Source organism: Microcaecilia unicolor, chromosome 3 (assembly GCF_901765095.1).
Source record: "Microcaecilia unicolor chromosome 3, aMicUni1.1, whole genome shotgun sequence".
Classification (NCBI taxonomy): domain Eukaryota; kingdom Metazoa; phylum Chordata; class Amphibia; order Gymnophiona; family Siphonopidae; genus Microcaecilia; species Microcaecilia unicolor.
In genome coordinates, this window is record NC_044033.1 from 8,810,078 (window position 1) to 8,836,791 (window position 26,714).

The 26,714-nt window shown below is 47.2% G+C and overlaps 1 protein-coding gene across 1 annotated transcript; it reads left to right on the top strand.

The window, feature by feature from the left end:
- The first annotated feature begins 167 nt into the window (after positions 1-167).
- LOC115467375 (heat shock protein HSP 90-beta-like) lies at positions 168-9,288 on the top strand. Its single transcript, XM_030199247.1, has 3 exons — positions 168-452; positions 6,668-7,001; positions 8,791-9,288. The coding sequence occupies exons 1-3, from the start codon at positions 168-170 to the stop codon at positions 8,898-8,900; spliced, it is 729 nt and encodes a 242-aa protein (XP_030055107.1). The 3' UTR covers positions 8,901-9,288.
- Positions 9,289-26,714: the final 17,426 nt, after the last annotated feature.

Below are 26,714 nucleotides of genomic sequence, written 5' to 3' on the forward strand. Positions count from 1 at the left end.
TCCACAGTGCAGTCATCTGTGGATGACTCTTAAGCTCTTTGCCGATCAAGACCTCTTGTGCTCTTTGTAAGCCCTGGGTCAGTGACGACTATTGCAGTCCACTGGACTACGGATGTGTAACAATTCTCTCTCTCCCCCCCCCCCCCCCCCCCCCCCCCCCCCCCCCCATGTCTCCCGTGGCAGGTGAAAGCAAGGAGCAGGTGGCCAACTCTGCCTTTGTGGAGCGTGTGCGGAAACGTGGCTTTGAGGTGGTCTACATGACTGAGCCGATAGATGAGTACTGTGTCCAGCAGCTGAAGGCATTTGACGGCAAGAACCTGGTCTCGGTCACCAAGGAGGGGCTGGAGCTCCCAGAGGATGAGGAGGAAAAAAAGAAGATGGAGGAGAACAAAGCCAAGTTTGAGAACCTTTGCAAGCTGATGAAAGAGATCCTTGACAAAAAGGTGGAGAAGGTGAGTGGACAAGGGCAGTACTGGTATGATGGCTGCACCCCCATCTTGGGATGTAGGTGTGGGGGCTGGTGTAACTGCTCTCCATCCTAAAATGAGGGAGGGGGAAAGGTACTCCTAGGGCAGAAATGAGTGTTGCGAGTGATGTAAGGATGGGGAACGGGGTACCCCACCCACTTTGCAGTACAGCCTGTAACTTAGTCACACGGCCAACTCTGGCTTGCATTGTGTACAGACCTGATGGGAGCACAGTTCTACAGACATGGCCTATAAAAGTATAAACTTGTGTAGGCAAGATTTTTTTTTTTGTAATAAAAAATCAAATAAGTAGAAATTAAAATATTCCATAGCGTCCCACAGATCAATCCGGAGACTTGTGGGTTGTGTCCCTCTATCAGCAGGTGGAGATATAGCAGACCTCGGACCTGTGGACCTGTGCAGCCAGCTGAACCTCAGTATTCTCTCTATCTAGCAGGTGGAGGGACATCTGTGCAGCTGTGATCTGGCTACTGGTGTCCTCTGGGCCTAGTTTAGCAAAGACAGGGGTTGAGTGGCTGTTTGTAGCTTGTGGTGTACACCTGGTGGTGCCAGATCCCTCCCAGTCTCCCCCTACCTTCCCTCCGTCGGCCGGGGCTGTTGGCCCGATCAGGTGTTCCCTTTCTCTCCTGACAAAAAAAAAAAAAAAAAGGTAAGCAGTGGGCGCCATTTTTCCTCTCAGGCGCGACCCGCTCCGCACATGGTGGTAGATAGGCTAGAGGCGCAGCACGCTTCTCTGGCCCAGGCTCCGATGGAGGGAAGCGATGTGGAGGGAGCAGAGGAGTCCTTTTCAGTTCCTTTTTCCCTGGATTTTGTTTTACTAATGCACAATGCCTTTCTTTTGAAGCAGTCAGGAGCTTCTCTTCAGGCAGCCCTGTCTCTTCCTCCGCAAACTTCAGTTGCGGCAGCCTCTCAGTCTTTCCTGCCGAAACGTCCCCAGATGGAGATTTTGGATCCCGAGGAGCTATCTGACACAGATGGCCCAGTTTTGTCTCCGAGCTCTCCCTCAATCATTGGCAGATGAGGTCACCCTGCCCTCTGAGGAAGGGGATGATCCGACGGCTGCCCACCTTTTTCGCAGGGAAGAGCTTCCCTCCCTGATTGTTCGGGCTTTTGAGGTTTTGGCCATTTCACCCTCTGAATCTTCAGGGGGAACGGGTCCAGTGCCTTCCATTATGTCTGGCACCAAATGCCCACCTCGTTCCTGTCATGTGCATGAGGCCATGAAAATCCTTATTTCAGCGCAGTGGGATACGCCGGACAGTGGGCTTAAGGTTGCTTAGAGCTATATCGCGTCTTTACATTCTACCTGCTCCTGACTTAGACTTGCTGAAGGGTCCCTACGGTGGATTCTTTAATCACAGCAGCCACTAAGAAAACCACTCTCCCTGTGGAGGGGGGCACGGCGCTCAAGGACCCTCAGGATCGTAAGTTGGAGACTTTGTCCTTTGAAGTAGCGACCCTTTCTCTGCAGGCCTCAATTTGTGGCTCCTATGCGGCGCAGGCATGCTTATTGTGGGTACAGAAAGCCTCATCTGCAGAAGATCTCGTGGCTGTTTTGTCAGCCTTGGAATCTGGTTTAGCCTTCCTTGCGGATCTTCTTTATAATCTTTTGAGGGCTTCAGCAAAGGAGGTTTCCCTAGCGGTCACCACGCGTCGCTAGCTGTGGTTGCAGCATTGGGCTGCAGACGTGGCCTCTTAAGTCATGTTTAGCCAGGCTTCCTTTTAGGGGAAAGCTTTTGTTTCGGACAGACCTAGAACAGATTGTGGAGGACCTCAGTGACTCTAAGGGCCAGTGCCTCCTGCAGGACAGGTCCAAGTTTCTGCGACCAGTGGGACCTAGACCTAAGTTTTTAGGGATACATGGCGTTACCGTCCAGTTCGCGGGGCCTCTTTTCAGAGAGCAAGTTCTTCTCACAGGCCTCAGCCCTTTCGAGGTGACAGGCGGGCCTTCCTTTCCAGTAACAGAAACCAGCCCGCAGCCAGGTCCGCCCAATGATGGGGCCCTGGTCCATATCCAGCTGGTTATTGGGGGCAGACTGTCCCTATTCTTGGTGGAGTGGACCAGGGTAACATCCGACGAATGGGTCTTGGAGGTTTTCAGAGACAGCTACAAGTTAGAATTGGCTCGTCCGATAAACTCTTTTCTGGAATCTCCTTGCAAGTCTCCCGCCAAGGTACAGGTGGTTCGTCACACCCTCCTCAACTTACGACTGGGTGCTGTCCAGCCTGTATCCCCAGCAGAAAGAGGGTGCGGGCGATACTCCCATTTATTTTGTGGTGCCAAAAAAGGGTGGTTCTTGGCGACCCATCCTAGATCTCAAGGGTATCAAGTCCTTACGGGTTCGGCATGGCCTGCCCACAGGCGTTTTCTTTGCTTTGCAGTGCTTGGTCATCATTTTCAATTCAAAGTGGCAGCCTATCTCAGGAAGGAAGGGATTCAGGTCCATCCTTATCTAGACGACTGGCTGGTACGGGCATCTTCTTTTGGGGAGAGTCGGTGGGCCACCGACAGAGTGGTCAGGTTGCTTCAATCACTTCGTTGGGTGATCAACTTCCCAAAGTGCAGCCTTACGCCCTCCCAGACACTGGAGTACTTGGGGAGTGTTCTTCAATACCCGAACAGGGTTAGTTTCTCTTCCTTTCGGTCGAGCACAGCGGTTACAGGGTCAGTTGTGAACTCTGTTCCAGACTCCGAACCCGCGGGCTTGGGACTATGTACAAGTTCTGGGTTCCATGGCCTCCACTTTGCACGTCATAAAGTTGGCCACAGCTCACATGCGCCCCCTGCAGTGGCACCTTCTGAGCCGTTGGTCTCCGCTCTCTGAGGATTACGAGGTTCGGGTGCCATGGTCGGCCTGTCTGCACACTTATCATGCGCTGGTGGTTCATTCAAAAGAATATGGTATCGGGCATTCCTCTGGCAACCCCGGAGTGGAAGATTGTGACCACTGATGCGTCGCTGTTGGCACCTTCTGAGCCGTTAGTCTCCGCTCTCGGAGGATTACGATGTTCGGGTGCCATGGTCGGCCCATCTGCACACTATCATGCATTGGTGGTTCATTCAAAAGAATTTGGTATCGGGCATTCCTCTGGCAACCCCGGAATGGAAGATTGACCATGGATGTGTCACTGTCCGAGTGGGGGGGCTCATTGCCTCCAACAGACAGCCCAGGGCATTTGGACCTCAACGGAGGTGTCTTAGTCCATCAACTGCTTGGAGTTGCGGTTGATTTGTCTGGCCCTTTGGGAGTTTCTGTCTCTTCTCCGCGGTTGCCCGGTTCGGGTTCTCTGACAATGTGATGGCGGTCGCATACGTGAACCGTCGGGGCACCAGGAGTGCACCACTGGTGCGTGAGGCGGCTCTGATCTGCCGTTAGGTGGAGACTCATCTCTTTCTTGACGGCGGTTCATATAGCGGGGGTCACAATGTGCAAGCGGACTTTCTCAGTCGCCACCAGTTGGAGCCGGGGGAGTGGACACTTTCCCCTCTGGCTTTCGATCAGATAGCGGCCCGTTGGGGGATGCCGGTGATGGATTTAATGGCCACCGCATTCAATGCAAAGGTTCCCCATTTCTTCAAGAGGGGATGAGAGCTGGGCTCAAAAGGCATCGATGGTCTTCTACAGCCTTGGCCCAGGGGCCTACTCTATGCCTTTCCCCCGTGGCCAATGGTGGGCAGGTTACTGACTCGCATTGCCAGTCATCCTGGTCGAGTGATCCTGGTGGCACTGGATTGGCCCAGACGTCCCTGGTACGCAGATATGGTCAGGCTCCTATTCGATCATCCTCTCTGGCTTCAGGCGCAGGATGGTCTCTTGCTGCAGGGACCAGTCATGATGGAGGATCCCTCCCCCTTTGGTCTTACAGCCTGGCCCTTGAAAGGGCGAAGTTGAGAAGGAAAGGCTATCCAGACACCGTTATCACTACGATGCTGCAGGTTCGGAAAAGATCCACCTCGATAGCTTATGCTAGGGTGTGGCGTACCTTCGATTTGTGGTATGCGAGTTCGGGATTGTCAGCGGCTTCGGCTTCAGTATCTGTTATCCTCTCGTTTCTTCAGGAGGCTGTACAAAAATCGCTCTCATTGAGTTCTCTTAAGGTGCAGGTGGCAGCTCTGGCATGCTTTAGAGGCCGGCTTCAGGGGGTGTCCATCGCCTCCCACCCAGATGTGGGTCGTTTTTTGAGGGGCGCGTAAATCAGTTGCGTCCTCCGCATATGCCGGTTCTGCCATCCTGGAACCTTAATCTAGTTCTCAAAGTGGAGGAGTGGCCTAGTGGTTAGGGTTGGTGGACTCTGGTCCTGAGGAACTGAGTTCGATTCCCACTTCAGGCACAGCTCCTTGTGACTCTGGGCAAGTCACTTAACCCTCCATTGCCCCAGGTACAAATAAGTACCTGTATATGTAAGCCACATTGAGCCTGCCATGAGTGGGAAAGTGCGGGGTACAAATGTAACTAAAAAAAAAAAAAAAGCGCTTCAGCGTCGTCCTTTCGAACCCTTATCAGGGATTACGGTTAAGGATCTCACCTTGAAGGCGATTTTCCTAGTAGCCATTACTTTGGCTCGGAGAATTTCAGAGTTGCAGGCTCTTTTTTGCAGAGACCCCTCCTGCGTTTTACGGAGGCGGGGGTTTCGATTAGGACAGTGCCTTCGTTTTTGCCCAAAGTCCCTGCATTTGCTGGCTTTTCGCCGGGAGGATTACCCCGAGCAATTCCGGGCTCTTCGCTGCCTTGACGTGAGACGGGCTCTTAGGTATTTGGAGGTGACCAATGAATTTCGTTTTTTGAACCATCTCTTCGTCCTTTTTGTAGGCAGTAAGAAGGGGCTTATGGCTTCCAAGGCCACCATAGCCTGTTGGATGCGGGAGGCCATCACTTCGGCCTACATGGCTTTGGGCAAGCAAGCCCCAGCACAAATTTGTGCTCTCTATGCGAGCTCAGGCTTCCTCCTATGCAGAGTCCCATTTGGTTTCTCTGGAAGAAATCTGCAGAGCCGCTACATGGGCTTCGGTCCGTATGTTCACTCATCATCATTGGGTAGATGTGGCAGCTTGGCAAGATGCGATGTTTGGCTTGTCTGTGATTTCTGCCAGGTTGTGGGTGTCCCACCGTACTTGAGGACTGCTTGGGTACATCCCACAAGTCTCTGGATTGATCTGTGGGACGCTATGGAAGGAAGAATTCTTACCTGATAATTTTCTTTCCATTAGTCCCAAAAGATCAATCCAGAGGCCCCCCTGGATTTACTGGCTGCAGTTTTGTTTCGGTTGGTTAGTTTTTTTGGGTTTCGTTGTTCTGAATGTGCCTTTGTTTGATTAAATAATAAATTTGGAAGTGGTGGAAGTATGTTGGGTACTTGGTCTGACAATGGCAGAAGAGTTTTCTATTGTTTCCATTCCACTGCTTTGGTATCATTCATACTGAGCTTTACTTGGCTGCACAGGTCCACATAGAGCAAACCTCAGAGGTTCTCTCTATCTCCACCTGCTGGTAGAGGGACACAACCCACAAGTCTTCTGGATTGATCTGTTGGGACTAATGGAAAGAAAATTATCAGGTAAGAATTATTTTTTCCATGGTCAACTAGTGGGATGTGGTTTTCAGAGATTATAAATCCTATTTTGCCATCCTTGGCTTCTTTAGAAGCCAAAGCATTGATGTGGGATGACTTTCAGCCCTATTTTTCTGTTGTGATTGAACTTTTCTTTTCACTATTCTGTTCTGTGCTGTCCATATTTCAACAGCACTTCAGCAGATTACACATTTTATATACCATAATACTGTTTTTGTAGAGTCCAGAGCCTGGGAATAGCATGAGCCGTTTCCCAAAACACAGGGTAAGCAAAAGTGAAAGGAAAATGTACAAGATGGGCAGCATTCAGCCTGTGGCCCCTCTCTTTTGGAGGGGGTGGGGTGGTGTTTGAATTTGCTATAATGTATATAGAAACATCACATACAAAAAGCTTTTGCTGCTGGTGCCCAAAGACAGGGGGATATGGTTCAGCCTTACATAGGAACACACTCTTGACGTAAGTGATGTTCGCTTCCCTTGTGCAGCAGCGGCCTCAGTGTGATCATTTGCATGCTGCCCACTTAACACAGAAAAGGTCTCGTCTGCGTAGTCCTCAAGTGTGTGAAATGTTCTGTATCTGAGGTTCTCACCACCTAACCTCTCCCCAGGTGACTGTGTCCAACCGTTTGGTATCCTCACCTTGCTGCATTGTCACCAGCACCTATGGCTGGACAGCCAACATGGAAAGGATCATGAAGGCTCAGGCCCTGCGTGACAACTCCACAATGGGCTACATGATGGCTAAGAAGCACCTGGAGATCAACCCCGACCACCCCATCATGGAGACCTTGCAGCAGAAGGCAGAGGTAGACAAGAACGATAAGGCAGTGAAGGACCTGGTGGTGTTACTCTTTGAGACCGCGCTGCTTTCCTCTGGCTTCTCACTGGATGACCCCCAGACCCATTCCAACCGTATCTACAGGATGATCAAGCTGGGTCTAGGTAAGCATAAGAGCGCCCTCTTCCAGGGCTATGAGAAAACAGTAGTTTCCTTTCTGTAAAGGATGTAGGCAGGGGACAACTGAAGCCAACACTAGGAGTGACATAACTAAAGCTTTATAGAAACACTCTTTGAAAATTGAGTATTTTTTTTCTACTCTTAAGTTATTAAGCCTTTTACATACACTCTTTAGTGCCAGTTGTCAACCTAAATAGGGCTGTATTTAGGCAAAAATTCACTTTAGGACTCTTGTAGACGTTTCTACAGTTTTTTAATAGCCAGATTTTTCTAAAGACATGGCAGCATCCTTGTGAATGCATCTGAGGACAAGATGTATATGTTAGGAATTTGAATAGCTTTCAAGTGGTGCTGCCTCTGTGTGGATCCAGGCATTGATCATTGCCTGAAGACCAGCTTCACCCTCCCCACCTTCATCTGTTCTCACGGTAGTTAATAAGGGAAGGGGGAAGTACAGAAGAATATGGAGATTTGTCTCAGCTGTTCAGAGCCTGATTTACTAGGCTGATTTTCCTATTCAGACTAAGGGGAGGGTGGGGGGAGCTTGGCTTATTAAATCAGTCCCTTAATGTAAGACACAGGCAGAAGTGTAACTTTGAGCCCCTCACCCAATCCAGTAGCCTCTCTCAATCCCCAACCCAGTCAAGCGTCTCCATCAGTCACCATCCTCTACTCATCATCTAGCCCTGTTCATTCACCCCTCCCTACTAGAACAGGGTCTTTTGCAGAAACCCCTATTCTGCTCTGAACTGTGCAGCTCCAACTTGCAGTGCAATTGGAACACTAGAATTAAAAATGAGACGGGTAGTTTGAGATGAGCAGGGGTGTCCCTTGATGCTGCGTGGTGGGACTTTGTGCTTTTTTGGTTTTATCTCGGACTCAAAACCCCAACTTTTTAAACCAAACAGCTGTGGTTATTCATTCCATTTCAACAGCACTAACATTAATACTTCAGTTAAGCCAGTAGTTTCCAAAACTGGTCCTAGAAGCACCCCAGCCAGCCAGATTTCAGGCTATCCACAATGACTATTCATGACAAATTTGCATTCACTTACCTCCACTGTTTGCAAATCTCCTCCCTCATGAATATTCATTATAGATATTCTGAAACCCTGATGCCTCCAGGATCAGGTTTGGAAACCGCTGAGTTAAGCTGTTTGGGTTGCTTAAAGTTCAAGGAGAAGGTTTAAGGGTTAACTATGTAGATGGCCATATTCTCTCTAATGGCCTGTTTAGCAATAGAAAACCCTGGAAATTTTCATCCACCCCCTGGAATTTGCAGTAACTGGTATTGCTGCCCTTCCCCCGCTCCCAATGACTGCATCCTTTTTTTTACCTTTTCTCACTGTTCTGACCTTGAGCATTCACAAGTGCTCAAGGCCCTGCCATAACCCCGAGCAGAAGTGAAGAGGGATGTGGAAAACGGAGGAGAGCAGGGTGGTGGAGGAGAGAAATGCCTGCCTCCATTAATAGCTCCCTCTAGACTTCAGGAAGCCCACTGTTTCTAAGAACCTGGGGTGAAGTATATAAGCAGTGGCAGATGCTGTGGACACTTGGTGGAAAAATTAAGGACTAAGAAGCAGGAACACGGCTTTATGGGGGAGCAGCATAAGTCTGCTGTGATGCCGCTGCTTGAAGTGTGCTCTACTCTGGAGTAGTCAGGCTAGCAGTTGGTTTGGGGAGGGCTTTTCCTAGTCTTGCCCCTGGGGTCAGAAATGCTCCCTGTAGGCTAGCCTGTATTTCGGATAGGACTGAGCCTTTCTTTTTCTACAGGCATAGATGAAGAGGAAGTAACTCCAGAAGAGAGCACCACCGCTGTTTCGGATGAAATCCCACCGCTGGAGGGAGATGAGGATACATCCCGCATGGAGGAGGTGGATTAATGTGCTGTGCTGCTGTCCTCCCCCCACCACAGACACAGGAAGCTGGTTCTTACACCGTGGGCTGTCTCGCCTCTTATGTCTGCTGTGATTTTTGGCTGGGGGTGGGATAAAAGCATGTATAGCTGTTCTTGTCCTCTTGAGACTTTACTTCCATGCGGCTGCTATTCCCTCTCAACATTGACAGGCTGGGCCAGCAATGCTCACAATGTAATTTAATGCCAGTAAGATTATACCTTTGGGGACCCCCTTTTCTTGCTGGATAAGTTGTCTCGGCATCTGATTTATCCTGCACCGGAATGTCTGTCCTTCCTGTGAAGGGCACCTGTGTCGGTTTTTGTGTTCTAAAAAATTAATGTATTCAGAATAAAGAGTGCTGTTTTTACACTGACTTAAAGATTAGCCCATTCTTGTCCGTGCTAGTCCTGCTTCAACTACAAGTGTAAAAGTAGGCAGGGAAAACGTTCTTCCTGTCTTGGCATCCACTGCTGTTAGCCAGTGCAGTACGTTCCTGCCCTCTAGCAATCCCAACTCAGTACACAGAACTGTGCCCTTTTATCCTACAGCTTTTCAAATTAATGAAGACTTTACAATGAAATATCGTTCACATGGTGACTTCCAGATCTACTCCCTTCAGGGTTTCCTTTGAGCCACCAGCGTGGGCTGTATCTGGCCTCGATGAACCCCAAGACTGCCAGCCACAGAGAGGAGAGACCTCGAAAGAAGTCTCGTGTGGGCCCAGATCCAAAGCTGCAGCCATCAAACGCAGGAATTGCAAATAGTCCCAGAGCCTGAGATTCTGGACCTGTAACTGAAGCTTGCCGATTCTTCTCGCACTTACCCGCTCGGTTCTAAGGATGGGGATGTCCAAATATTATAGGAATTGATTGTTGGTGAAATTTGATCTTAGCCCTGCTGAATTCACAGTTCTCATCCATAAATTTCACCTGGATCAACTAATCATTCTGATGGAATTAGCCGGGATACTTTACTTGCAGAGCACAGCCAGCACCATCTTAGAAAAGACTGAAAGGCAGAGCCTGAAACTGAAAATGGCTTACCAGCACTTGGAATTATTTTGATGGGATACATGGAGGTAGACCTTGGATAGTAATGGTAGCAGCAGTAAGTGAAGAAAATTGATGAAATTAGAGCTCCAACGATTATTGATGCAGAATGGAAACCTGCAAAGCTCTGCTGATGTGCTTCAGGTCTGAAATGAGCCATATGCCCTTGCTCTTGGCCATTACACAAAACTGACGGAGCAGGAACCCAGCCACATTCTGTGGCCAGGGCTGGGCCACTGCTCCACCTGCTGCAGCCATATCAAACTTCCTTAGTGTCCCTCCAGACCGGACCAGGATTGAACTGATGGGTTGTGCTCGCCTTCCAGCAGGTGGAGACTTGAGAAAATACTGACTGGTGGGTTATGCATTCCTTCCAGCAGGTGGAGACTGAACTCTACAGAGCCAATAAGAGCCCTGGCCAACTAGCCCTAGATTCAGTATTCTCAGTCTCCAGCAGGTGGAAGGAGGTGAGCCCTTCAGTCTCTTCTGGGATTTTTCCCTTTCTAAATTTTAGTTTCTATACTAGCTAACGGACTGTACAGTGGAGGAGTGGCCTAGTGGTTAGGGTGGTGGACTTTGGTCCTGGGGAACTGAGGAACTGAGTTCGATTCCCGGCACAGGCAGCTCCTTGTGACTCTGGGCAAGTCACTTAACCCTCCATTGCCTGCCGCATTGAGCCTGCCATGAGTAGGAAAGCGCGGGGTACAAATGTACCAAAAATAAATAAAATACTGACATACTGGAACAGACTGAAGGTCGGTCAAGCCCAGTGGCCAATCCAGGTAATCCAGTAGTCCACACTGCTGGCATCACTTGTCTTGGCTATTCCTTCTTTCTCCCCAAAAGGACCAAGACTCATCCGGGCTGTGCCTTCGTTAGGACATAGGGTATCTCCCTGCATGGCATCTCCTGAAATCCTTATCCCTTTAAATGGGAGCAGTTTTGGGAGCTGCTTGTCCATGACCGCATAAGAGATTTAGGTTCACCCTTGGCCAGTTTGTCCAAATCCTCCCTAGGGAGCTTGCTTAACTGGATCTTGGTCACAGCCACAATTCTCACCAGTTTTGAGACGCCTATTTCCCGTTTTTGCTGCATCCCTCATTCCTGCCCAATGAGACTGGGAGCTGCTGAGTCCAGTGAAGTTAAGCTTTGGCAACATTTAGCTTTCACATGGGGCCAAAACCTGTTTTCAAGATCATGTCAAGTGGATCCTTAACAGCTGTACCCCCCCCCCCCCCCCCCCCCCCAATTCTGAAATAGTAGTCTTGCATGTCATGTTACCAAGGCATCCAGCCAAAGCTGCTCCTGCTCTATCCATTTCTGAGGGTCTATTAAGAGCAGGTAAGTAAGTATTGCTAGCAAACTTGATGGCTTAAAGCTTGGATAGAAAAGATTGATCTGCTTTTATTTTTGGTAAAGCCAAAAACTTGATTTTAGACCCACAAGCTAATATACAGCTTTGTCCTGTGTGGCTTTCTTCCTCTTCCTCCCCCCCCCCCCCCCCCTCCCCTTCCCCATCCTCCTTCAGCTGCCCTCAACAAAGCACATAATTTATAGGCTCTTAACCAGAGGACAGGAGCCAAAATTGTCACACAGGATATATTTGGCAGTAAGTGATTTAACAGACTTGCACTTCATTTGAGAAGTAAGCACAAAGTATATGCTAAATAAGGGCCTTTATATTGGGTATCCCTATTCCCTTAGCCTAATTGTGTCTGTGACCCACGATTGTGGCCAAATAAAATTGTGTGACCCTGCAGATGCAGAATGTACTTATGGAGATCCAAGCTGTGACCCCATTTGGGAAGCTCTTGCCTAGTGCTTACAGCAGCAGGCTGTGACCCAGAGACCAGGGTTCAAATCCCACTGTCACTCCTTGTGGTCTTAGATAAGTCACTTACCTCTCCATTAGGTACAATCCTAGATTGTGAGCCCTCTGTGGACAGGGAAGTGCCTCCTGTATATAAGTGTTTAACTGAGTTGTACCTGAGCTGAATATTAAAACTACTCCCCATTTACTAGGCAGCAAGATTGGGGGGGGGGGGAGGGGGTGCCTAACCTCTCTTCCACAGAGTGCCACATGGCTTCAATTTGATGAGACGTGTGCACCCAATGCAAAGAGCTCCTGACAAGAGAATGAGTTTGAAGTCCAGAGGCAAGTCCTATCTCCACTCTAGCAGCCTTTTGCTGCCTTGGAGCAGGAGAGCATCACCTCAAAGTAGCAGGAGATCTGGTTGCGTAATTCTAGATAGGATTTGACAGTCTTGATACATGAGGTTATAAATGGGGGGAAATATTGGAGGAAGGATTTGGAAGCTTTTAGGTAGAAGTTAGAACAGTGTTACTCTGGATTTTCATGCACCCAAGAGGCAAGCAGAGCTTGGAAGTCTCAATGCATGGATGAGGGATTTAGATGTATTAGGAACAAAGCAGCATCCAGACAGACCTAGAGAAGACTGATGGGTTATGAACGCCTGCTAGCAGGTGGAGACTGAAATGCTGATTTTTGAGTGAGCCTATAACTACAATCTCTCAGGCTCCTGCAGGTGGTGGACATGATGTGCCTTTGCCATTGGGGATGGGGACACAGACTAGACTTTTCTATTTGTTAGGTAGATTTATAATCTTTTTAAAAAATACTGTTAATAGGTTCTTAATGTTAATTGGTTTGGTTGTCGTTTTATTTTCCTTCATCTGTTCTCCGTTCAAAGTTCTGGTTAGCTGACAAGCTGAGGCTGTGGGGGCTTTGTTGCCCCAGGGGTGCTACCTTGAGAGGACTGTAACCTTTTTGGACTGGCAGTTGTAAGGTTTTCTCTGTACCTCAGTCCCTTCATGCAGGGGGGGTGGGGGGGGGGGGGGGGCGCTTTGAGCACTAGGACATTCGCAGCAAAAATAAAAAGCTCCAAAAAACAGCTCAAGTTGTCCAGCCATTTGGTGCTGTGTGTTTGGAGGTGGTCGCTCTCAAATCACCTTGTACTGTATGTGGGTGGTGGTGGTGTGTGTGTGGGGGGGGGGGGGGGGGGGGGGGGGATTGCATCTTTGCACTGGGGTAGCTGGGAGCCACGAGAAGTGACAGGTCCCAGAGATGCTCTACATGTCAGCATCAGGGCCTCGGCATTGCAGGGTTTTTGTTTTTAACAAGGGTTGTTTTGTTTTGTAGGGCTCAAGTGCATCAGGTAGCTTGAAAGAAGTCTGCCTTTCTTAATGCTGGTGGTCCTCATTTTTGTTTTCCCTCGGCAGGAACCACTGCCATTTTGGACCATCCTGCATTGGCAGCTGAACAGCCCCTGTGGTTGGATCTGGTGGTGGTTCTCTCAGGCTCAGGAGACACACAGGGAAGCTTTACCAGGGTGGGGTTTCCCTCAGAATTTTATCCATGTAACTGGGCACTTCTAGGGGAGGGGGTTCTCTCTTTCCAAGTGGCAGAAGGTTTCTTGGGACAAAGAGGAGGATTTTTCTGGATTTAGAGTCCCTGCAGGAGGAAGGTGATCAGAGCGGATTTAGAGGAGCAGGAGCAGTTTTGGTCCCCGGGTGAGGATGCATCTGCTCATCTTTTTTTCATAAAGAGGAACTGCATTAACTTATTTCCTTAGTGCCTTCCACTGTGAATTTCAGGAGGAGCTTGGCACCCCTGAGATGCAGGTTGACCATCTAAGCCAGTAGGCCCTTCCCCCATGCATCAGGATATTAAAGAACATGGTTCGGTCTCAGTGGGACACCAGGCATTTGGCAGATTGACAAAGTATGGTGTGTTTTTTTTTTGTTTGCATTTACAACTTGCATAGCAGGTGACAGACAATTTAGAATATTTTTAATTTATCTGCTTTTTACTTAAAAGCACCTGGCAGCTTTTTGCCTTTATTACAACCTATTTTCTACTACTACTACTTAACCTTTCTAAAGCGCTACTAGGGTTATGCAGCGCTGTACAATTTAACATGGAAGGACAGTCCCTGCTCAAGGAACTTACAATCTAAAAGACAGGTGCACAATCTAAAGACAAGTGTATGAGTCTGTCTGATAGGGCATACTATATTTCACGAAAGGTTAGGTGCCGAAAGCAGCATTGAAGAGGTGAGTTTTAAGCAGAGATTTGAAGATGGGTAGGGAGGGGGGCTTGGCGTAGGGGTTGAGGAAGATTGTTCCAAGCGTAGGGTGAGGCAAGGCAGAATGAGCGGAGCCTGGAGTTGGTGGTGGAGAAGGGTACTGAAAGGAGGGATTTGTCCTGTGAGCGGAGGTTACGGGCAGGAACATAGGGGGAGATGAGGGTAGAGAGGTAGTGAGGAGCCGCAGACTGGGTGCATTTGTAGGTAAGGAGGAGAAGCTTGAATTGTATGTGGTATCTGATCGGAAGCCAAGCAGGGTATAACCAGGCATACAGAGGTCACTTCAGCAGTTAACAGAATCACTTTGGCTTTCCTTTCTCAGAGCCCAGAAAAGCCTGGACGGCCTCCTTTGTGGGTGTAAGCTGCTCCGCGGTGCACTTCATTTCCTTGGTACTGCAGTAACTGGTTTGCTCTCTTTCCTCTCATTTAAAACTAGCCCCAAAATGAAAGTTAACTAACCCACAGGAAGCACCAACCCAAAGAGCCCAGAGCCCTGTCTGTGTTTCAAGTTCTGCCATTAAACAAGTTTATGAAAGGGTTATACCCCCACCATCAAGTAATATCCAAGTGGCTTACGATAGAAAGGATAGAAAATGCAATAACTGTGAGGGAGGGGGGAGAAAACTACAATGCTAATAGGAAAGCTGGGATTGGGGGGGGGGGAGGAACAGAAAAGGGAGGGGGGAAATTGTGATGTCCAGGATGCTGCCGATCCTACCGAATGCGGAAAGGTGGGAGATGATTCTAACTCTATGCATCTGTGAATAAAAAGGTTTTTAGATCGATCTTAAATTTAGAAAGGGACCTGGAACAGAGACGATCTAATTTCTCAAAATGATGGAACTACAAGTTGGTTCTGATGGACAGATCTGAGTGACCAAGGTAAGACAGGGTGGTTCACCAGAGAGAAGGATTTTACACACGAGTAACAGCCAAAACACGCAACAAGCTGAAAGAGTATTGATGGGTCCCAATGGTATGCTAGTGTTACTTTTGCTGGATCCTTTGTACTGGTGTATGACTTCCTCAACCCCAGTCCATCGAATGCTGTGCCTTGCTCACCCATCGCCAAGGTAAGATCCCTTGTTTTAATATCTATATCCTGTTGCCCTTCTCAGTCGTCTCCCTTTGTATCCCTAACACTTTCTTTTTCAATTGGTCCTATTAACCTATTAGTGCCCATTGGGTTAATGTTGCAACTCTTTGATGCAAAATACACCTTTGAGACAGACATTCAGATGCTTTTGCTCTTCTCTGCATTATTGAAACAGGAACAGTCACTCTGTCAAGCATATCTACATCACACATGGCTGCCTGGCTCTCTCATTCGTTCTAATCATATGCAATAAAAAGAGATATCTAGCTATTACCCACCCCTTGTCCTTTCGGCTGCAGGTCCTCTACTGCTTCTTCTGATGAATGAGAAAATCCTGTACCTGAAGAAAGACGTGGAGGGGCATAATCGAAAGAGGTGCCCAAGTTTTTGAGGATGTCCCCGCGAAGGGGCGGGGAAACCTATATTATCAAAACAAGATGGGCATCCATCTTTCATTTTGATAATATGGTTGGGGATGCCCAAATCTTGACATTTAGGTCGTCCCTAGACTTGGTCGTTTCTGATTTTTGGCGATAATGCAAACTAAGGATGCCCACCTCAGAAATGACCAAATGCAAGCCCTTTGGTTGTGGGAGGAGCCAGCATTTGTAGTGCACTGGTCCCCCTGACATGCCAGGACACCAACTGGGCACCATAGGGGGCACTGCAGTGGACTTAATAAATTGCTCCCAGGTGCATAGCTCCCTTACCTTGTGTGCTGAGGCCCCCCCCCCCCCCCCCAAAAAAAAAAAAAACCCACTACCCACAACTGTACACCACTACCATAGCCCTTGTGGGTGAAGGGGGACACCTAGATGTGGGTACAGTGGGTTTTGAAGGGCTCACATTTACCACCACAAGTGTAACAAGTGGGGGGGGGGGGGGGTCTGGGTCCGCCTGCCAGAAGTACACTGCACCCACTAAAACTGCTCCAGGGACCTGCATACTGCTGTCATGGAGCTGGGTATGATATTTGAGGCTGGCAAAAAAAATGTTAAAAAAAATTTTTTTTGAGGGTGGGAGGGGGTTAGTGACCACTGGGGGAGTAAGGGGAGGTCATTTATTTTTGTCACAGAAACAGAAGCCTGCGCAGCCTTCTACATGGAATGTTGCTAGTGGAATAGCAACATTCCATGTAGAATCTCCAATAGTATCTATTTTATTTTTGTTACATTTGTACCCTGCGCTTTCCCACTCATGGCAGGCTCAATGCGGCTTACATGGGGCAATGGAGGGTTAAGTGACTTGCCCAGAGTCACAAGGAGCTGCCTGTGCCTGAAGTGGGAATCAAACTCAGTTCCTCAGGACCAAAGTCCACCACCCTAACCACTAGGCCACTCCTCCACTGTTGCTACTATTTGAGATTCTACATGGAATGTTGCTATTCCACTAGAAGTCGGCCCTTGCAGATCACCAATGTGGCCGCGCAGGCTTCTGCTTCTGTGAGTCTGACGTCCTGCACGTACGTGCAGGACGTCAGACTCACAGAAACAGAAGCCTGCGCAGCCTTCTACATGGAATGTTGCTAGTGGAATAGCAACATTACATGTAGAACCTCCAATAGTAGCAACATTCCATGTAGAATCTCCAATAGTATCTATTTTATTTTTGTTACATTTGTACCCTGCGCTTTCCCACTCATGGCAGGCTCAATGCGGCTTACATGGGGCAACAGAGGGTTAAGTGACTTGCCCAGAGTCACAAGGAGCCGCCTGTGCCTGAAGTGGGAATTGAACTCAGTTCCCCAGGACCAAAGTCCACCACCCTAACCACTAGGCCACTCCTCCACTCCCTGATTCCCTCCGGTGGTCATCTGGTCAGTTTGGGCACCTTTTTGTGGCTTGGTCGTAAGAAAAAAAAAGCACACCCAAGTCCTGCCTTCGCTACGCCTCTGACACCCCCCCCCCCCCCCCCCTGGAACTTTGGTGGTCCCCGCGACGGAAAGCATTTGGGGACACCCAAAATCGGCTTTCCATTATACCGATTTGGGCGACCCTGTGAAGACACCCATCTTGCGATTTGTGTCGAAAGATGGGCGTCCTCTTTCGAAAATAAGCCTGATACTGTCTTCTTTCTGCTATTTACCAACCTTCACCTGTTCACTTATCTTCTATATAAGACCTAATCTCCCACTATCGTATTAAGAATCCTGTATTTCTTCTATTTGGTGATTTCAATATTTATAGAATGGATTCCTGTGATACAGTTGTTCAAGATTTTCTCTCTTTTCTGGATGTTATTGATCTAACCTGCACTGCTGGCCAGACACTTGACCATTACCCTACTCTCCCCTCTGATTAGGTAAATATGGCTGCCGTACCACGGTCTACTTTCTTTACACTGAGCACCTCCAGCTTCTCCTCCTATTCCTTCTTCATATCCAATCTAGATTCCTCTGTTCCTCCCTCCCTGGACAGTGGTTCCTCTTAAACGTAGTTTCCCACATTCCAGATCTTCCCAACCATGGTACTGTTTAGGACTCTAGCTTTCATCAACGGAATCATAGAGGCAGCCATCTACATGTACCCAAGTCACAGACAAAGCAGGACCGACAACTTTGCATTACCTATTGTCAGCCATCTCCAACGAAAGCAGGGTTCTCAACCCAGTTCTTGGACACACCTAGCCAGTCTGCTTACCCACAATGAATATGCATGTGGTAGGGCATGCAAATCTGTCTCATGCATATTCATTATTGGTATCCTGAAGCCCTGATCAGCAAGGTGTCCACAAAATCATTCACGGAGAAGCACCAGCCTACATGTCAGACCTGATAGACCTACCACCCAGGAATGCCAAAGGATCATCCCGCACATTCCTCAGTCTGCAGTTCCCTAACTGCAAAGGTCTAAAATACAAACTAATGCACGCATCAACCTTTACCTACTTGAGCACACAATTATGGAACGCACTGCCGCGTAACTTAAAAATGATTTATGATAACGAACTTCCGCAAACTGCTGAAGACCCATCTCTTTAACAAGGCATACCACAAAGATCAACCAATGTGGACATACACAACTCCTCCACATATATTCAGAACTGTCTTATAATATCTGCTTGTTATACTACTATCATGTTTCTTCATTATCATGTTGCCCAATGATCCTTTTGTAACACTACATTTCTATTTTATAATATACTAGACTTTGAGCCCGTAAAAACGGGCTATTATAGGAAGGGGGGGTTGAAAGGCCCGCCCCCACCGCCGAGTTCGCCGCTGCCCCTCCCCCTCCGAGTTCGCGCTCCCCCCACCGAGCCGTCACCACCCACCTTCCACCCGGCCGGGCCCTCGCTCCGCTATTGAAACAGCGAGGGTCCGGGAATGCAGCACTGAGCTCTGCTGAGCTGCCGACGTCAGCCTTCGTTCTTCTTCTCTGCCTGTCCCACCCTCGTGTGATGTAACGTCGTCGAGGGCGGGACAGAGGCAGAGAAGAAGAAGGAAGGGCGATGTCGGCAGCTCAGCAGAGCTCAGTGCTGTGTTCCCGGACCCTCGCTGTTTCAATAGTGGAGCGAGGGCCCGACCGGGTAGAAGGTGGGTGGCGGCGGCGACTCGGGTGGGGGGAGCGTTAGACGGCGGTGTCCCTCCATCAGCAATGCGCAGTACAGACCCTCTGTGTTCCGCCCCCCGTCATCACGTATTGACGGGGCGGGGCAGAGAAGGTCTCTACTGCGCATTTGCGAGTGAGTACGGTCACTCGCCGTTTATATGTTTGATTTCCAATATTCATGATGTATTGTAAGCCACATTGAGCCTGCAAAGAGGTGGGAAAATGTGGGATACAAATGCAATAAATAAGGATTAGCGTGAGAACCCTCGCTCCAGAGTGAAAACTCTGAATACCTTCCAAGTTCAAACTGTTAAAAATGGCTCTTATCAGCCTTAGGGTAGAAGCAGAACCTGACCTTGATTTTTGTCATTAATACCACTAAACTCCGATTCTCCTGATTACAGCCTTGTTGGTTTTAGCCATTTTTATTATCTACGAAATTTCCAAAGTTGCTTTTGTCATACTTAGATTGTAAGCTCTACAGAGCAGAGACTGTTTCTTGTGTGTATTTGTACAGTACCACTACAATTTCCAAGTTTCTTAATTGCTTTCTACCCTGTCCATCAGACAATCCCATATGAGCAGCTTGTAGACTAAAAAATATTGGGGTGAAAAAGAACAAACGAAAACAAAAAGAAGGGAATGAGGGGGGAGACCTACATAATTCTCAAAAGGGTAACGGGTGGGGGAGCTATACAGAGTTTGCACCCAGTGTCTCCAAGCACAGATAAGAATTAAGATTATTAAAGAAACATCTTGAAAGAGGAATTGCTTTAAGGTCAGACTTAAAGCACTAGGAGTTACGTTGGGGGCAGCGTATTCCAGAGCGCTGAACCTTACATAAGTAATGGCACACTGGGAAAAGACCAAGGGTCCTTCGAGCCCAGCATCCTGTCCACGACAGCGGCCAATCCAGGCCAAGGGCACCTGGCAAGCTTCCAAAACGTACAAACACTCCATACATGTTATTCCTGGAATTGTGGATTTTTCCCAAATCCATTTAGTAGCGGTTTATGGACTTGTCCTTTAGGAAACTGTCTAACCCTTTTTTAAACTCTGCCAAGCTAACCGCCTTCACGTTCTCCAGCAACGAATTCCAGAGTTTAATTAACGAACTGAGAAGACTAAATGTCAGGTATTGTCATGAACAATTTCTCTAAAAGAAGTAGCTACAGACATGACAAAAGGATTGCTGTGACCCTGCAAAAGAGAAAGGGCTCTGGCAATCTTGTTACCTTAGTTTTAGACTAACTCAGAACATCTGCAGAACATCAAACTCATTTGTTAACCTTTATCTCACTCATTCTTCATGATCTAACGTGGTGACTGCTGTTTCCAACCATAAAACTAGGCTACACGGTCGCCGGCACCGAGTTGGACAGGCAGTATTTCAAAAGAAGGCACGGCAGTACTTAATCCCCTGAGGAAGCCGAATGGTGAAACGGGTCCCCGTTGGGATGATGTTTCTACTTCCCCGCACTGCCATATAAAGCTAAGTTCAACTTTAGTTTTATGAAATTGTCACATCATTTTCACAGTTGAAGATCTCTTTGCACCCAATAAAGAATTGTTCTTTGGTGTGGTTGGGGTTTTTTATGACCAATGATAGAAGCTGCCACTGTGATTTGCATGCTGGAATCTGACATTATAACAGCATAGAGGTTGTCACAGGCATCAGAGGTCTTTCCCCCCCACCATTCCTTTATAATGCCGATTTACAGAGAATTTATTTCTCACTCTTAACTTTTGAATTGGGTTTCAACCGTAAACCATGGCATTCTTTGCTCTGACCACCAGATGGGGCTGTAATTTCAACCATGAATTGGCAAGGTTCACAGTACATGTAGAATCCTATGTCACGTCAGCGAGGGTGCAGGCCCTGGCACTCCCTAAGGTCAATCACCTCATCTAGTTGAAGAAGCACCCTTTCATTTCTTTTTTCCATTTAACATTGATCTTACAGGAACCTGCTAGAGTACAGAGTTGGCTTCAAAGATTTTTGGCTTGTTCTAGGCTTCCCCGTGAAAGATCATTTTTGGTCAAGTGGAAATTCAGTTGTACCAAGGATATGACCAAAGTGCAAATTCACATCTAGTGTGATGGGTTCAGCAATTCACCTCATTATATGCGATGCATTGTCATTCTGCTTTAGCTCAATACCTTTTGGACTACACATCTCTCTACACACAATGGGACAAAAACTTGGCTGGGTTAATTTACTGTCCGAAACCAGAAAAGGAGTTGGCACAGCCCATAGTACAACCTTTCACTGCTGTGGTACTTTTGAGCACAGGTGCAGTTATTAACAGGGCAGGAAACGATACTTGTTTTGGGAGATTACCCAATGTTTCTCTATAGGAAAGATATTCAAAATCACTGCACATAAATTTCCATATTTTATTGCCTTCCACACCTTATGTCTCTCTCCTCAGACACAAACATTATAGTACCAACAATTTTAAACTGTTATTTTTTCTCATCTTTTTTTTTTAAATCACTTATGAGGTAACTTCAGGCCTTTTCCATGGCTAAAAAAGTGTTTTATGCAGAGAAATAGTCCAGACTATATGCACACAAATCTATCTGAACTCAGCAGAAGCGGTGCCTGGACTATGAGTTAAAACTGAGCCCACTAGGGACATGGAAAATACCTTGTACTTGGATGTGATTTGTAAACCACTTTGGTTGTACCACAGTGTTCTATTGTGGATTAAAAACTGGTTAAAAGATAGAAAACAGAGAGTGGGGTTAAATGGTCAGTATTCTCAGTGGAGAAGTGTAGTTAGTGGGGTTCCCCAGGGGTCTGTGCTTGGACTGCTGCTTTTTAACATATTTATAAATGACCTAGAGATGGGAGTAACTAGTGAGGTAATTAAATTTGCTGATGACACAAAGTTATTCAAAGTCGTTAAATCTACTACTACTACTTAACATTTCTAGAGCGCTACTAGGGTTACGCAGCGCTGTACAAATTAACGACTAAGGACGGTCCCTGCTCAGAAGAGCTTACAATCTAAAGGACGAAATGTCAAGTTGGGGTAATTGAGATTTCCTGAGAAGAGGTGTAGTGATTAAGTGCCGAAGGCGACATTGAAGAGGTGGGCTTTGAGCAATGATTTGAAGATGGGTAGGGAGGGGGCCCAGCGTATGGGCTCAGGGAGTTTGTTCCAAGCATGGGGTGAGGTGAGGCAGAAAGGGCGAAGCCTAGAGTTGGCGGTGGTGGAGAAGGGTACTGAAAGGAGGGATTTGTCTTGAGAGTGGAGGTTACGGGTAGGGACCTAAGGGGAGATGAGGGTAGAGAGGTAAGGAGGGGCTGCAGATCGAGTGCATTTGTAGGTGAGTAGGAGAAGCTTGAACTGTATTCGGTATCTGATCGGAAGCCAGTGAAGTGACTTGAGGAGAGTATATTGTGATATGAGTATATTGGTTAAGGCGGAAGATAAGACGTGCGGCAGAGTTCTGAATGGACTGAAGGGGGGATAGATGGCTAAGTGGGAGGCCGGTGAGGAGTAGGTTGCAGTAGTCAAGGCGAGAGGTAATGAGAGAGTGGATGAGAGTTCGAGTGGTGTGCTCAGAGAGGAAGGGGCGAATTTTGCTAATGTTATAGAGGAAGAAGCGACAGGTCTTGGCTATCTGCTGGATATGCGCAGAGAAGGAGAGGGAGGAGTCAAAGATGACACCGAGGTTGCGGGCAGATGAGACGGGGACGATGAGGGTGTTATCAACTGAGATAGAGAGTGAAGGGAGAGGAGAAGTGGGTTTGGGTGGGAAAACAATAAGTTCAGTCTTGGCCATGTTCAGTTTCAGGTGGCAGTTGGACATCCAGGCAGCAATGTCAGATAAGCAGGCCGATACCTTGGCCTGGGTTTCCGCAGTGATTTCTGGTGTGGAGAGATAAAGCTGGGTGTCGTCAGCATAAAGATGATAGTGGAAACCATGAGAAGAGATCAGGGAGCCTAAGGAAGAGGTGTAGATTGAAAAAAAGAAGGGGCCCAAGGACAGATCCCTGAGGAACTCCAACAGAGAGCGGGATAGGGGAGGAGGACGAACCATGAGAGTGTACTCTGAAGGTACGATGGGAGAGATAAGAGGAGAACCAGGAGAGGACAGAGCCCTGGAACCCAAAGGAGGACAGTGTGTCAAGAAGTAGGTTGTGATTGAGTGTCAAAAGCGGCGGATAGGTCAAGGAGGATGAGGATGGAGTAGTGACCTTTGGATTTGGCGAGGAACAGGTCATTGCAGACCTTAGATAGTGCCATTTCTGTCGAGTGTAGGGGGCGAAAGCCGGATTGAAGTGGATCGAGGATGGCATGAGTGGAGAGAAAATCAATGCAGCGGCTGTGAATGGCGCGTTCAAGTATCTTGGAGAGGAAGGGTAGGAGGGAAATGGGGCGGTAGTTGGAGGGACAGGTAGGGTCAACTGATGGTTTTTTGAGGAGTGGTGTGACCACAGCATGCTTGAAGGTGTCCGGGACAGTTACAGTGGAGAGAGAGAGGTTGAGGATATGACAGATGGTGGGGGTGATAGTAGGAGTGATGGTGTTAAGTAAGTTGGTGGGGATGGGGTCTGAGGAACAGGTGGTGGATTTCGAGGAGGAGAGGAGATGGGCGGTTTCCTCTTCGGTGATAGCAGGAAAAGAGGAGAAGGAGGCCTGGGTAGGTTGGTTGAGAGAGTGGGTTATAGGATGAAGAAGAAGAGAAGGTTTGGTAGTGAATTCGAGGTTGATCTTCTGGACCTTGTCACGGAAGTAGTCGGCCAGAGATTGAGGAGAGAGTGAGGGGGATTGTGAAAAATTACAAGAGGACCTTATGAGATTGGGAGACTGGACGTCTAAATGGCAGATGACGTTTAATGTGAGCAAGTGTAAAGTGATGCATGTGGGAAAGAGGAACCCGAATTATAGCTGTGTCATGCAAGGTTCCACGTTAGGAGTCACAGACCAAGAAAGGGATCTAGGTGTTGTCGTCGATGATACGTTGAAACCTTCTGCTCAGTGTGCTGCTGCGGCTAAGAAAGGAAATAGGTATTATTAGGAAAGGAATGGAAAACAAAAATGAGGATGTTATAATGCCTTTGTATCGTTCCATGGTGTGCCCGCACCTCGAATATTGTGTTCAATTCTGGTTGCCGCATCTCAAAAAAGATATAGTGGAATTGGAAAAGGTGCAGAGAAGGGCGATGAAAATGATAAAGGGGATGGGATGACTTACCTGTGAGGAAAGGCTGAAGTGGCTAGGGCTCTTCAGCTTGGAGAAAAGGCGGCTGAGGGGAGATATGATAGAGGTCTATAAAATGAGTGGAGTTGAATGGGTACTGTGAAGCATCTGTTCACGCTTTCCAAAAATAGTAGGACTAGGGGGCATGCGATGAAGCTACAATGTAGTAAATTTAAAACAAATCGGAGAAAACGTTTCTTCACACAACGTGTAATTAAACGCTGGAATTTGTTGCCAGAGAATGTGGTAAAGGTGGTTAGCTTAGCGGAGTTTAGAAAAAGGTTTGGATGGCTTCCTAAAGGAAAAGTCCATAGACAGTTATTAAATGGACTTGGGGAAAATTCACTATTTTGTACATTTTTGGGATCTTGCCGGGTATCTGTGACCTGGATTGGCCACTGTTGGAAACAGGATGCTGGGCTCGATGGACCTTTGGTCTTTCCCAGTATGACAATAAGCAGAGTATTTCATAAACGTACATGAATACTTTATGCAGAGAGAGAAGCATTTGGGGTGTAGAAATCCAAAGGAGCTGTATATGACAGGAAGTGAGAAGCTGAAGGGCACAGACCAGAAAGGGGACAGCTGAGGATCTCAAGGTAGTAAAACGTTTTAAGTTGCCGGAGTTATGTAAATTCAATGATGTGGTAACTATGGTTTTTGAAAATTGAAGACTGAAAATAAGTTAAAGGACAACGAATGGGCTTTTGCTATAAAAAAATAAATAAGGGAGATTTTTAGGACTCATGATGAAGGCTACTCCGGAACATAATTTCAGATTGAATTTTGCTTAAAAAAACAATCATCATAAGTTGACATCCTGAGCTTCTGAAGTCTTTTCCTCCTGTTATAAATAATGATATATCTTGATGTTGGAAGTATTCGTAACAAATAAAAGTCAAATTGTATTTGAAGTAGTTTTGTATTGTTATTTGAATGTTTTTTACTGCCGTAATTGTGTGTTGCTCATGTTTGATTTATTCTTACTGTACACCGCCTTGAGTGAATTCCTTCAAAAAAGGTGGTAAATAAATCCTAATAAATAAAAAATAAATATCAAAGCCAGAAAGATGCTAGGCTGCATCGACAGGGGCATATCAGCAGAACGGAGGTAATGATGCCCCTGTACAAGTCGTTGGTGAGACCACACACAGAGTATTGTTCTGGAGGTCGTATCTTGCCAAGGACATTAAAAAAAAAAAAGGGTTCAGAGGAAAGCAACCAAAATTGTATGGGGGTCTGTGCCAGAAGGTGTATAAGAACAGACTTGACGTTTTGAACACATACACACGGCTGAGAGGAGGACTAGGCGAATATGATAGACATTCTTAAATACTTGAAAGATCTGTGGACAATCTTTTCCAAAAATATATAGAACTAGAAGACTTGAAATGAAGAGTAAGGAGAGAAATGGAAAAGCAACATCAGAAAATACTTTTTTCACAGAGAGGGGTGGTCAATGCCTGGGATCTTCTTCTGTGGGACGAGGTAGGGGATGAAAACAGTGACAGAATTCAAAATGTGTGGAACAAACACAGAGGAACCGTACATGGGAAGAGGACGGAATAAAACCATAGAGAAGAAGAGTAACCTGCACAGAGTGGCAGGTACAACCCTGGCCAGCTTTCTGGGCATACAGGACGGGCTGTTCTGGTCTTCATCTGTCATCATTTGCAATGTCACTAAAGAGAAAGCAACAGGAAGGGATACTTTGAGGGTTGTGCAGGGAGGCAAGGATTAAGGTGCATAACCCAGAGGTGGTGTGGGAGGGGAGACCAAGTAAGGTGTTAAAAAAATAGGCTTGATTTTCTGAAGTAGGCTGTGAACCTCTAAGGCTGTTTATAGCTGTTTATTCTGCATGCTGTTTTAGAATGTCAATTGGTATTTTGTATTTCTTTTTCATTACTTTGTATTCTTTGTTTTTAGGGATGCATTTTGATTAAAATCTGTCATTGTGAGAGAAAAAAATAAATAACATACCTTTAAAATTTGAACAGAGGGACAGGGGAGTGGGTGAGGAGCCAGCGCTTGGTAAGCTATAATATGGGGCTTTCACTGCTAGCTGAGGTTTCAGGAGAACCGTGATGAATATGCATGAGATCAATTTGCATATGAAATTTAATCTCATGCACATTTGTTGTTACATAATCTAAAATCCTGACTGGCTGTGGGGTTTATCAAGACTGATCTGGGAAGCACCGACGCTCTTAGAGGCCAAGGATGTGACAGAAAATAAGTGGAAACAAAAAAACAGCACCACGGGCCTTTAAAAATGGAACACAAGTTCTTTAATGAATGAGCCTTGACAAAAAGACCCGACACGGGCCGTGTTTCGGTGACTAGCACCTGCGTCAGGGGTCACAGTGATGTATTTGTTAGGATACAGAAAGTGAAAGTGCCTTGTTGCTTTGTAGCTTTTACTATAAGATACGTGGGGTAAGGAATAATATATTGTAGAGGAATATATTTGAGTTATTCCCCAAGTTTTCCACGTCATCACTGTGACCCCTGACGCAGGTGCTAGTCCATAGACCATTATTAAATGGACTTGGGGAAAATCCACTATTTCTGGGATAAGCAGTATAAAATGTTTTGTACATTTTTGGGATCTTGCCGGGTATTTGTGACCTGGATTGGCCACTGTTGGAAACAGGATGCTGGGCTCGATGGACCTTTGGTCTTTCCCAGTATGGCAATACTTATTTACTTATTTACCGAAACACGGCCCGTGTCAGGTCTTTTTGTCAAGGCTCATTCATTAAAGAACCGTGTTCCATTTT

What these genes read in the sequence shown, in the direction of transcription:
- LOC115467375 (XM_030199247.1), top strand. Translation starts at nt 168, where the DNA reads ATGTCTCCCGTGGCAGGTGAAAGCAAGGAGCAGGTGGCCAACTCTGCC. An exon ending in TTGACAAAAAGGTGGAGAAG is followed by an intron (nt 453 to 6,667) that starts GTGAGTGGACAA and finishes ACCTCTCCCCAG; the next exon opens with GTGACTGTGTCCAACCGTTT. An exon ending in GATGATCAAGCTGGGTCTAG is followed by an intron (nt 7,002 to 8,790) that starts GTAAGCATAAGA and finishes CTTTTTCTACAG; the next exon opens with GCATAGATGAAGAGGAAGTA.